Source organism: Halichoerus grypus, chromosome 3 (genome assembly GCF_964656455.1).
Source record: "Halichoerus grypus chromosome 3, mHalGry1.hap1.1, whole genome shotgun sequence".
In the NCBI taxonomy this organism is placed as follows: Eukaryota; Metazoa; Chordata; class Mammalia; order Carnivora; family Phocidae; genus Halichoerus; species Halichoerus grypus.
The window spans coordinates 76745857-76759960 of record NC_135714.1 but is presented as its reverse complement, the minus strand read 5'-3'; the positions used below and the strand labels follow the sequence as shown (position 1 = coordinate 76759960).

General features: G+C 34.8%; 1 protein-coding gene across 4 annotated transcripts in view; it reads right to left on the bottom strand.

Annotated features, from left to right (window-relative positions):
- Positions 1–14104, bottom strand: part of SMARCAD1 (SNF2 related chromatin remodeling ATPase with DExD box 1) — a 74821-nt gene that overhangs the window by 27581 nt on the left and 33136 nt on the right. For all 4 annotated transcript variants that reach the window (XM_078068972.1, XM_036091799.2, XM_078068971.1 and 1 more), the window contains exons 7-9: positions 8766–8867; positions 7628–7709; positions 5774–6165 (exon numbers count right to left, since the gene is read on the bottom strand). In XM_078068972.1, the coding sequence (XP_077925098.1) occupies positions 5774–6165; positions 7628–7709; positions 8766–8867 (576 nt within the window). The remainder of the gene's footprint in view (positions 1–5773; positions 6166–7627; positions 7710–8765; positions 8868–14104) is intronic.

Here is a 14104-nt window from a genome sequence, read left to right as displayed (position 1 = left end):
ACCCAAATCAGGGGTTTAAATAAAATGTAAGTTTATTTCTCTCTGATGTAAATGAAGACCTGCAGAAGCACTTCAGATTTGGCATAATGGTTCCCAAGTCAAGGATTTTTCTACTTTGGTGCTTCATATCCTCAGTATGTGGGGTTCCTGCCACCATAATGACATCTCAATCAACAGGAAAAAGGGATCCTATTAAAGACACTTTCCAAAACTCCTAATACACTTCTGCTTATATACCATTGGACAGAACTTTGTCAAAATACCACAAGGAAGGCTGAAAAATGTTGTCTTAATATACTGTGGGTAATGTAACTAGCCATAAATCTGTTTAAAGCCCAGAAGGAGTTTTAAAATAAAGAAAAACTGATCCAAAAAAGTTCCATTCAATATAGCTATAACTGCAAGGGGGATAAGCAGAAAACAACAGTTTCTTAGCATTTCACTAGTAACATATACAACACTTCCAATGCAAAATATTGTGGATATTTGCAGCTAACATTTTCTAAGAACTGGGCAACTAAATGGACGTTTACTTTATTTAACCCTTAAAAGTCCCACCAGTCAGTACCATAAATACACCCTACTTAAAGATGAAGAAATGGAGAATAAGAACTTGCTGAAGGTCAGATAAACTGCTGGAAATGTCAGAATTGGGATTCAAAGCCAGGTCATCTAGCTCCACTATATAATTCACCCACCTCTACCTCTTAGCTTAGTATGTACTCATAAAACCAAGGGAATAAAGAGGCATGCGTGAAATTCAGGAAGAAGAGATCCTACACAAGAGAGACAACAAGTTTTCCCGAGGATGTCAGGGAAATGAGAGCCCAAAGCCACAGATGAATAGCAGGCCCATAATCCAACCAGTGTAAACCAGAGCAGGTCATTAAGATCCCAAAGAGACTTTCTTAGGAAGATGAAACTGATGGAATACCTGAAGTGTCTAAAAACTGAGGGGAAATTTAGACAACTGAGGAAAATTTTAGAGTTGAAATAATAAATATATAGAAGATTAAGCAAACAGAAAAACCAAGACAACTAATACCTAGAGAAAACAAAATGCTAAGCAATATCATGTAATATTCTACATGGCTAAGCTAAGAAAAGCATTTATATAGTGACAACAATGTAGATAACTAAAAAATGATCTTCAAAATTAACCTATTATTAACTTCTATTAGTAGGACCAGGGAATAGGAAATGGGCATGGGAGGGGAGATTGACAACAAGAGTTAATCTCACCACAGTGTTATAATGTCATGTCAACAGATAAGACCTAAAACAAAAATTAAAAATAGCCTTATGCTTATATTACCTAGAGATATGGAAGTGATAAGAATCAGACAAAAGAAGTGACAGCAGTTATTTGCAGTGTGGGAAACAGGCTGGAGAAGGGGGTGAATATGGATTTTTGGAGGAAACAAGCATGTAGAATTATTTAACTTGTTAATCCAAATACATGAATAATAAAAATCAAAACTTGGGGCGCCTGGGTGGCTCAGTTGGTTGGGCAACTGCCTTCGGCTCGGGTCATGATCCTGGAGTCCCGGGATCGAGTCCCGCATCGGACTCCCTGCTCAGCGGGGAGTCTGCTTCTCCCTCTGATCCTCCCCCTTTCATGCTCTCTGTCTCCCATTCTCTCTCTCAGATAAATAAATAAAAAATCTTTAAAAAAAAAAAAAAAAAAAAAAAAAATCAAAACTTATCTTCAGTAGTGGTGTGTATGTTTGTGTTTTTGTGAAAGAGACAGGCCAGCACTTAAGGAAATATGTAAGAATACTGTACTGTTGTTACTGTTTTCTGAAGACAAAATGCATGTAAGAATTCTATAAATTACTTAGCCTCACCAAAAAAGGATTTAAGAAATGAAAATACTCTGTAAATGCAGGATCTACTAGTAAATCTAAAGTTACTGATGAACATAGAAAATACGGTCCTATTTATATAGTATGAAATATACAAATGGATGCCCAAATAGATGCTCAATACAGTCTTAGGTGGTGGGTATCTTTGGTAGAATTATTACTAACTTTCTTCTTTGTTATTGAAGGTACTATTTTAGACAAAGAAAAAGCATTCCTCAAAAAAAGAGATAAAGCTATTTTTTTTTTCGGGTGGAAGGAATAAAAAGAAAGCAATTCCTACTTCCTGGATAATTGCATGGAAAGAAAAAAAAGAATATCAATATGGCCCTGATTACGATCACTTTGATTAAAAACTCAAGTATCACTCTAAAGACTTTTTTCTTTTAAAAATAGTCACAAATTGAAGTACCTCTCTCCCACCACAGTGTGTCACTCTTACAAGTATTTTTGAATTGATGGGGGGGGATTGTTTAAAACCAGATTTAACCCCACACCTAACAAGTAACATTTATAAGGACAAAGTCCTAATCTTATTCACCGATACAAATACCTGGCAGCAGCCGACGAAGTGCTCAGAATGCATTTATAATTTTTTTTATAAATGTTTATCAAACTTACACAAATTAAAATAAAGCTGAATTTACTGAAAATCATCCTATCAGGAAGAAGTAACAGGCCTTACAATGCTTTATGTGACAAACTTAAGAAGACATTTTACAATAACAACTGAGAAAGCAAAAAAGGAAACCTGGGGTCTGAGTTACTAGTAAACTGGAATTGCACAATGAGGAACATAAAGTATTTTAACATGAACGAAAACTTGGGTTGCATTGTTAAGGATCAAGGAAAACTGCATCTACGCCGACCTAAATGTTAAGGAAGTAGATGCATATATGAAAAGTTTTTAGGTTGAGTTATCCATGAATGAGTTACTCATGAATCTTGCTTTGGTCAGCATACATTACATCCTGATTAAAGTATAAAGATGCAACATCATAAGATAATCACAGATGTAATAGCGTCCCAAGGCACAAGGCTAGACAAAAACTCAGTAAGTTGTTAGTGAAGGTTAGTGAACTGATGCAATCAAATGAGTGAAATTTGGCAATTAAAATCCCAATTTTCCACATTAACTGTACATGTTAAACTGACATTATTGGTTTGCTGTATTTCCAAAGTCTACAGGATTTGATGTTGTGGTTTCTTACAATAAACACATACTTTACTACTATTAAGCAGAAAAATGAGATGGAAAAATTATGAAAAAAATTTGACAAACTATTTAAATTCTGATTCAAAGAAAACAATAGGTGTAAAGCTGCAAACATAAACACTCGTACACAATGCACTTATTTTGTTAAATAAACACATTTTACTCATGTAAAATAAGGGTGACTAGCATATCTTACAGCATTTAATGTTTAAAAAGTGTATTTCTCTGAAAAGGAAAGTCATAACTGAGGTACTTTTCAAATTTTGTTTTAAAAGGCACTGTAAACATAATTTTCACATTTGAACTATTTTTATAAGACAATGAAATACTAATGATTACATTAACCTACCAATGTTACAGACTTCATTTTTAACAAAAATCATAATTAAAACGTGTACTTGATTTGTTAGCTCAGTATGCATTTTTAAATGAAATATAAATGACTTTTAAAATTCTGATAAATTCCCCAATCCTTAAGACAAAATAAGCTTCAACAATGTTAAGACTACTATCATTTACGTGCTGATCTTAATATATAATGCCATGTAATTGTCATTATAGTATGACTGAGTGTCATAATTAAAATTTCAACTAATTCTCATAGGAATTTCTAAAAACAGTAGCTATGAAAACAAAAGTTATGTTTTTTCTTTTATTTCTTTCTGAAGTTGTTTATAGGTACATTATTAAACCTTTCTGAATAACAGGAAAGGAGTATATCATATACAGCTTTTTACTAAAATGTACATAATATTAACTTTACCTTTGATGATTTGAAGATGAAATTGCTCTCTAAATCAGTCACACTGAAAATTCTAAAGTGACTGAAAGTAGAAACTTAAAGTTTTACACAAATTAAAATTCAAAGCTTATATACACAGATGTGCTAATGTTACTGTTCATTTCCAAAAACTCTTCATTTACCTACATTTTTCAGAACAGCAAAACCCTGTTTTTTGCTGATGTAGCAAGTTTACTTTTTAACTGTTACATAAAATAACCAACATTTAAATAAATAGCTAGCAAAAAAATCTTTGTGTTCAATTTTTAAAGAGGGATCACATACAATAGGAGATTTACCTAGGTAACGCATAATCCACAAAAATTTCATGTTGAGGCTAATTTAAACTACGCCAATTAATTAGCAGGGGAACTATGCTTTCTACACGTTAAGTTGAATATTTTTAAAAGCATCTGGCACATATAAGTCTGGTATAACTTACTTTTACTATAAGATATTTGGGCAAGTAGTTACAGTTACTAAACACAGTGGTGTAGATAATTGCATTCCTTATTAAATAAATTAGAATCCCAACAAGCCTGAGCAACCGATTTTGCAATAACATAGGAGACCATTAAAGATTAAAATAAAGAAGAAAAGCAAGAAAAGAAGAACAAGAAAGCCCTTCAGCAAATACTTTAACAAATAAATCACTCAGGCAAAGCCGAACAAGTTTTGAAAGGACCTGCTTTGACAGATGTTCTCTGGAAAAGCAAAGGCTTTAGGCAAAACAAATGGCTTTATTTATTTTATTTTAAGCTATGAAATACCAGTAATGTTGTTTATTTTTCAAATATCTTAATTTTTTTAAAAATGCTTTTCAGAACCACTGTTCAGGGACCCTCCCATACTACCACTTTAAAGATACTTATTAAGGGAACTTAGGCTCTTACAGATTTGTCACAAGTATAAAATTAACCACAGAACAACTTTACTCCTTAAGATAGGGAATAAAACTTCCTTAAAATTTCTAAAGCTTCAAGAGGCACTTCATCTTCGAAAGCTGTAAAAAATCATCCATATTGCTCTCACAGCAGGGCCTGTATATAATTCATGCTATAAAAGCCTACATTCTCACAAAAGTCAAGGCAAAATTGAAAAGACAGAGTTCTTATATTGCTCCGTATGAATAAAATTTGCTCACTGAGACTTGCAAAACTCAAAATACAACTATTTGGATAACACTTGCTTATAGGAAATTGAATTCCATAAAAGGATCATGCAAAGTGTACTTACCAGTTGCTTATGCCTTCCCTTCACCTAACGCTTGAATTCTAGGCTTCACACACTTTTCTATCTTTTCCAATTAAAAACGCTGCAGCCTGCTACACTCCATAAAATGGCCGTGTTGTTTAACCAAGAAAAACATGTTAGAGATTGAGCTGTCATTTTTAAAAGAAAAAGAAAATAAACATTTGCTTCTTTTGTGGTGAAGCATAAAACACTTAGGCTGGCATCTTGAATCATGGAGCTCCCCTGGACGTTGCTATTGCTCTTCAAGTAGTTGTAGTAAAATTTCTGCCATTCTTGCTTTCTGCATGGTGTCTCAGCAGTAACAGATCAGAACAGGCTAGCAAGCAACTCCTTCCTAAATGTAAGCTCTAATTTCTTCTTCTGCAGTGAAATGAACCAAGTTTCTATGCAAAAGAATGAGTGACAGTATGCCCAGCCAATCAGCTTGGGTTTTTTCAGGAAAATCACCCCTTAATTCATTCAAAATTAGGTCATATGACACTATTTGAAATACTATTGGCTTACAATGAAAGTAATGTTTGCCTCTACACAGGATAAGGCCACCCATTTATGCCTCCCTGGGCTGAAGACACCTTGACTATAAACGGTACTGTGAATTAAACACACACACACACACACACACACACACACATACACACAGGGAAAAAAATGTAGCCTTACCAGAGCTTCCCAACTATTAAAGGGCCGGAGTTCTGTTATCTTCTGAGCCTTTTTCTGAGAACACTGAGGAATCAAAGTAAGTTCACCAATTGAAGCATCTTGAAGAAAGTGAAGAATTTTACCCTTATAGCCATCCTCCATCACTTCTTCACCACTACTGTAGTCCTCATCTAGTGAACTACCCACATCAGAGCCCGAATCGTATTCAGAGTCTTCAATAACTCTCTTAGGATTAAATACATTTTTTTTACGTTTCTTGTTAAAACCATTTTGTGGTTTCATGGAACATTTCTGTTTCAGTTTTGTTTTAGCTGCATTTTTAGGGTAATTCTGACTTCTTGAGGAAGCTTCTTTTCCATTTGGAAATTCACTTTGTGAAGCATACTGCATATCTGTGTAGAAAGACAAAAATAACTAAGTTAGGAAGATATAAATTAAATATAAATATAAAGATATAAGCCCTCAAATAAGAACAAATTACCTAAACGTGTTATTTTCCTTTTGAATACAGAATTCAACTATAATTTGTTAAATTTTGATATGCTTTAAAGAGAAATACTGAAGTGGAATTTGAAGTTGTACAATGAGTTGAAATAGTTAGCTTCAAAAACAGGTGATTACTAAAAAATAAAAATGAATAAAAACCCCCATTTTCTAACAAAGGTCCTGAGAATATAAATGGCAGCTGCATTTCTGTAAGATATCGCAGATGCTACTTAGCAGCCCCATCTCCATGCCAACACTGACAGGTATAGCAAAAACATGTACACCCTAAATTAAAACCATTCCTATTATATTAATTTTCCATCACCATGTCCATCTATTGAAATCTACTATTATTAAAAAACATTGCTACTTTATCACTGGTTAACCTATCATACTCCATTGATTTCTAAGATGCCTGTGATTGAAGATAACTCTGTTATTTCTTACCAGTTAATCTATTACATAATACTTTACTGTTTAGAATGTCTGTTTTACTTACTCAAAGAGCTTTCAGACTTATACACTGATTATCATACATTCATTCATATGCACATATAAAAGACAGAAACTGGGATAAGGCAGTTCTCAAATTCTTCACATTCATAATCTCTTTTGAATCATTTTTCAGACACAGAATTGCTGATATTGGTGGCTTTTTTCCCCCCACACAATCTCATTCTCTGTGCCATCAAGAGCACTGGTACTAAGGTATTTCTTAAAATAATTTATTAAAAAACAAAACCAAAAAACATAAAACCACTGTACTGGGTTTTTAAAGCTGGTTTTGTAATCAAGCAGGAATCAATTAGATCAGCTCTTCATAGGGATGTTACTAAACATGTGTGATTCAACTCTTCTCCACTACTTATCCTCTAACATTTGGTTCTGAAAGTTAAAAGTACTCCAATACAGGTTTAGGGACTTTCTTCCATGCCAGTGATATTCATCTTTTAGGTTTCTGATACTGGTGCTTCTGATTATTCATGTAAGAGCAGGCTAGGACACCTACATTACAGGGATTATAAACCACCAGCAATCATAAGATCCATCCTGTGTGCTGTTAAAATATAAAAAATGTTCCTTTTATATTCAATAAAACATGGTAATTTAAAAGTAGCCTTAACTATCAAAAAAAAAAAAAAAAAGCCAAATGGAAAAAGATATTTACTATTTCATTTTACACTGCCATTAAAGAACAAGCCAAAACATTTGGAAACTGCTCATTTAAAAAATTTTTACATCATTATTTCCAAGATCTTTTGCAATCCCATTCTGTGATAATTACCTAATAGGTTTACATTTTCTTATATTCCAAAATACAGAACATAACAGGAATTATGTGTTTTCTAGGACAGAAGAGCTAATTACCTTGGTCTTCTGCAAACACTTTTAAAGATTCTAAAGCTTCTGTGTACATCCATTCATGTTCCTTGAGTACTTCCCTTAGTTCCTAGAAATAAGTCATTGATCTTTTTGTTAAAAATCTAAAATTAGCAACTTGTAAAAAACTTTTATGCTCTTTTAAAAATTCACTTGAAAATTCGTATCTGATTATTTCAGATTTGTTTACATGCTGCTTTACAAATTCTTTCTGTGTATATAAAATTTCACCTCTGCGAATTTGTAAGTCTTCAAACGAAAGGAAGCTAGACTTTTTCTGCATTTCTATTCTCCCTATGAAGGCTCTGAACACATGAGGATCAAAAATGTTTGTTCAATTAAACATACCATGCAGCTAGGCTTTTTCAAACTGCTAACTTCAAAACATATATTTTCAACACATGTAAAGAACCAACCAACAAGATTTTGCATTTAGCTTATCAGAATTCAGCAGATGTACTACCTGTGCATATACTTGAATAAATCAATGCAAGTGTGAATGTATTCTAAATGGTTAACAAATAATGTGCTTCTACATACAATCAGGTGATGGAAGAGAAGCAAGTTTGGCATGAATCTTTATACAGACTCTGAAAGCATTCTTACTACTTAGCAAGTAGAACAAAGCTTATGGAATACTAAAGTACTGAAATGCAGTATTATACTTTAAGATTATTTTTTTTAAGTTTTTTTTTTTAGTAATCTCTACACCCAATGTGAGGCTCGAACCCATGATCCTGAGATCAAGAGTCACGTTTTTCCGACTCAGTCAACCAGGCACCCCTAACCCTTTAAAATTCTTAATGAAAAATTTAAAGGACAAGAATATGAAAAAAGCTAAAACAGTTGACTTGGCTTTCTACATATTCACATTTCATATATGAGTTCCAACTGTTATGTTTGTTATGATTATGGTTACTGTGCTGATAAAGTTGGCAATTAAGGTAAATAAACAACGTAAAGAATTAAGAAGCAGTATAAAAGTATTTTATAATATTGATAAAGGAGTATATTTAATTAGGAAAATGCAAAACACACCCTAAGCTTTTCCACAGTTTTTCTCAAACACTATTTTGTTCCAAATATTTAGTACACACTGATTATATTTCTGTCCACGACCACCTACCTGTTTATCAAAATTGGGAAATTCCTTTTGCAATTTCAATACAATACTTTCTTGCTTTTCCCAATTACTACTAGACTCTGCAGACTCATTTGATTCCTCTCCCTAATGGAAAGAAAAAAAAAAAAAACAATTACGGAGAACATCTATAACGCTAACAGTCTTAAGACAATTACATTTATATTTGACTTGATTTGGAGCTTACCACATTAAGAATTCAGAAATGTTTCTGTTTCTTGTGAAAACTGACAAATTAGTATCTTTAAGGATAAAAAATATTGCTGTTTTACGATCACAAAAAGACCTTTACTGCCTATCCAATAACTCACACTTCATTCATAAACACTCAAAATGAGATAAATCTGCAAAAAGACTAGAATGTTCCTCAAATTATTCTAAATAATTTAGGTATTTTGAAGTATATTTGCTAATGCCAAATAAAAAAAAAGATTCAAATATCTCATCTATGCTCACACTTTTATACCTCCCTACAAATTTCAAATACTGAGAGAAAAAAGTTTACTTTTCATTTGGTGCTGATTCACAGAATGGCTTAAGTATTAATTGTTCAGCCATAACATAAAAGTAACATGAATAATAAACTTATGTGAAGCCAAAACATTAATCTGGGAATAATTATAGTTACTCATATAATCTCTTTCTTGTCACTTAAATGGACTTAAAGAAACTGGTTAAAATTCCACATCTAAGGGGCACCTGGGTGGCTCAGTCAGTTAAGTGTCTGACTCTTGGTTTCAGCTCAGGTCATGATCCCAAGGTTGTGGGATCAAGCCTCACAACACGCTCAGCGGAAGGTCTGCTTGAGATTCTCTCTCTCCCTCTCAAAATAAATGAATAAATCTTAAAAAAAAAAAAAAAAGATTCTTGGGGTTCATGCATAAGAAAAATCTTGCATTTCAGTCAATCAAAAAAGATTTATCTAACTCTGCTTAGAACTATACCACATGCCATATAATCAAGATATAGAAAAATACAGCCTCATCTTTTCTCTTCTACCTCCTTTCTTATCCAACAACTAAATGTTATTTTTCTTTCCCTACCCAAAATAGAAATACTAAATTGTGAGTGATACCTCTGCTGCACAGAGGTGTAAAGATGGAGTTCCACAAGACAGAAGCAAATAAAATACTATGGAAGTTTGGAAGAGGAAGAAGAAAACTCCATGTGTTTTTATATTAGTGAATGGCCCATTTGGGTTGAAGCACAGAGACCATGGACAGGCTATTAGGCTGAAAAATTAAATCAGAGCTAATACCGCATTTGGCCTGCAGTGCTAAATTGAGGTCAGCCTTTATTAAGAAAGCAAAGGATTTTGAGCTGGGGAAAAAAACACTAATACATGGAGAAAGCATTTCAAAATCCTCAGAAATTCATACTGCCATCCTCACTTAACAGCTGAAGACACTGAAACGCCAAGAATAAGCCTTTTAGGTCATAGATAGATAATAACTATCTGAGGCAGGAATAGAAACTTAGGTATCTAACTGTAAACTGCTGTTTTTCTACTATATAAATGTTTCCTAAACCTTAGTCATTCACATAGCACATTCCTGTCCATCAAAGAATGAATGGATAAACAAACTGTAGTATATACACAAAATGATATTCAGCCTTAAAAAAAGTACTGATACTTGCTACAATGTGGATGAACCTCCAAAAACATTATGCTAAGTGAAAGCTAGACACAAAAGGTAACATATTGTGTGCTTCTATTTACATGAAATATCCAGAACAGGTAAATCCACAGACAGAAAGCAGACTGGTGGCTGCCCAGGGCTGGGGGGAGGAATGAAAGGAGAGAAACGACTTAAAAGGGATGGCAGGCTAGTATGGGGGGATAGAAAGATTTTGGAACTAGATGGGATGTTAGACTAGCAATGAACTGTTCATTCTAAAATGGCTAATTTTATGCTATGTGAATTTTACCTTAATAAAAAAAAGTCTGACGTTTGGAAAGCAGTAAATATCTTTTGGGAATCAAATATATGATAGTACAAATTAAACATTCAGTAGATGGTATATCTCTCATTTGCTGTCTGCTCTCAGATTTAACACTTCTGCCAGCTCTGCTAATCTCTGGTGACTTAAAATACCTATGCAATCCAGTGGTAACACCAGAGCTTTATACAAGACAGGTGATACACAGAGTCTGGGCCTAAATCTGTCTCAGTGGGCTACAGGGTTATGAATTAATCTTGTGGTTATTTTTCCCATTCCAGAATGCAGAGCTGGAGCAGATATATTTAGGACTGGCAGCAATCTCGTAGTAGCTCCTTGGCCCACGAAGGGCCATTATTGTAGGAAAAAAACAAATCCAAGTTCCTAAAACCGCGGAGGGGCAGAGGAAGGGGTAGGAAGAGGAAGAAGAGAAGTACAAGCAGCAGCAACAGCATATTCCTGAAGGAACTGAGAGACGGTATCACCATCCCATCCCAATGAAATGGGCCTCCTTGGCCTATACGAGAGCTAGATGATAGGTTTTGGGGGATTACTTCAGGTTATCATAAACAAAGAGGTGATGACCCTGATTTTAACTACTAAACCAGATGTGGTATTTTTACTGGAGCAAATCAATAAAACTGTGCAGTTATCAATCTGTCAGATGCTTCTTCCCCCACTGTCCCCATCCCAATTAGAAAGGACAAGCCAAAGCAATTGTTTTCATCTGGGCAGGGTCAGTGATAGATGCACCTTCACTGTCTTTAGGGTTATGGTAACTCTCTTGCTCTTTCCTCATACAGTACTCTAGGACTGATAGTTTTGCACAGTGCACAGAATTCACTTTAATCATCTACACCGAAGACATCACACTGACTGGACCTGGTAGGCAGGAAGCAGTGGGTACCTTAGTAAGATACATGCATGCCAAAGAGTGGGGAATAACCCCCCTCAAATTCTGGGGACCACCACTTTCATGAATTTTATGAGGGATCCAATCTGGGGCATGTTGCAAATGCCATTCAAAAAAAAAAAAAGGAAAAAGGGTGCATATTGTTTAACTCTACGAGAAAGAAGCACAACACTTGGTCAGCCTCCTTCAATATTGGAGGCAAGGTATACTTCATTATGGTGTGTGCTGCTTAATCTGTTTACAAACTAACTCTTTAACACGGTCACAGTTTCGAATTGGGCCCACATGAAGAGAAGACTCTGTAGCAGTCCAGGATACAGTACAAGGTGCTCTGCCACTTGGGTTTCTTGACCAACAAGCAGATGCCAATGGTCTCAAAGAATCTGTGGCTAATAAGGATGTTGTATAGTGTCTCTAGAAAGCCCTAATAGGAAAATCACAGCAGAGACCCATAAGCTTTTGAAGCAAGGTCGGGTGTCCTGCTGAAAACTACAGTCTGTTCTGCTACATGACATATGCAATTCCAAAATTACCGGACTGTGCAAAATCATGAAAATTATAAACTACAGTGTCTAAGAAAAATCATGTTAGAGGCACAACATTCAAAAACTTCATCAGTGACACATTAAAAAAAGAAAGGACTGTGCTTAAAACAGGGTGGCACAATTTCACATACATTAAATGGTTAAGAAATACATAAATACTATAATAAATATGAACTGAAGTCTGCCTGGGGGCATTAGCACTGGAAGGATTGCAGCTTATGAGGTACTGTGAAGTGGTAGAAGGGTTATCTGAAAATAACCAATTTGTTAACACCAGCTATGGAATGCCATGGCTCATTGTGTTATCTCTGCTATACTGGCTAAAAATATAAATAAGAAATTATAAAATAAACAAATATATATTTCTGCTCCTTTGCGAGCCCCTCCTTTCATACTAATGCTGTCTATATGGTTTTTTTTTTTTTTAACTTATTTGAGAGAGAGCACGCACGTGCATTCAAGCCAGGGGAGGGGCAGAGGGAGAGGCAGAGAATCTTAAGCAGACTCTGAACCAACCGCAGAGCCCAATGTGGGGCTTGAACTCACAACCCTGAGATCATGACCTGAGCTGAAATCGAGTTGGATGCTTAACTGACTGAGCCATCCAGGTGCCCCTGTCTGTATGGTTCTAAATTCAAATGGATGCTATGCATGACTCTTACTACATTCAGCATTAAAGCCATTATCTTCAAACCAGTGTAACTGTTTTCAGTAACACTTAAAACACCAGCTAACGTGATGTGTTAAGCTGTCATGGTGTAGCCTTTTAGTCTTCACCATCACTGTCATCATCACCTTCTGCATTCATATGGCCAGCAGCAGCAAATTATTGCAAGAGTTCTGTGGTTAGATCATCAGAGTGGGACCCTAGCTCTTTATCTCCTCCAGTTTCTACTTCCTCCAATCCAACCTGCTTTCTTAACATAGCTTGTTCTAAGTTTTAAAAACTTCTCTAAAGAATCAAAATCTTTCAAAATCACAAATAAATCAAGGAGAGTTTTCCACCACACATAATGCAAACACTCTTTTATCACTCCAGGCTTTTACAATGGTAGCAATGAACATTCTGATGTTAAATCTATTCCCAAATTCTATAATCACATCTGCATTCTTTCAGTAATAGCAATTAGCATCTTAAATGCTCACTTTAAATAGTAAGCCATAAATGATGTAATCACACTTTTATCACAGGGCTATCTCAGAGTGGTGGTTTTCTGAGGCAAAAAGAAGAAAAAAAATGGGGTTGAGTTTGGTTTTTGTAAATAGGCAGGCTTGATGCATTATGAGAGTTTTTAAGGAAAGTTTTTTTCACTTGCTGTTGTTTTTACAATAATTCTCTTACAACAGACAAGAATTAAGTAAAAGTATCAATGCAGATTTGGGCAATCCATCCATTTTTCCTATACCTGTAGTGAACTCTAAGGCTGACTTTATTTCTTTTAAAAGGCTCAGCTCAGTTTGGTAAGTAATAAACTACTATTGGTTTTAGCTCTAAGTCTCTACCTGGCACTAGCGCTGAACATCAAGTAATGCCATCTTTCAAAGCCCTAATTCCTCTTTTCTGTCTTTCAGATTTGGGACTTGTAAGGCAGGCATTTGTAACAGATACCTGTTTTGTCAAAATTTAGAGTTTAATTCAATGTACAGTTGCTTCCTTTAGTTTACTTCTGTATCACACCTGGAAAATTCTTTTGCAGCTTTCCCATCTGCACTCATTGCTCTGCGTGACAGCTGTTGGCTTAGGAATTTGCAGCACTGTTTGAAACTACTAAAGCAACCACTAGTGGCACCGAAAGAAGCTACTTCTGCAGGATACAGTTATTTCCTTAAAAAGGCTTTGTATATAAAGATCCATATGGAAAAGGGTGTTCCTGATTTTTTCACTCTTTGATCTTTAATTCAAATGCTCAACCATCTTTACTTTT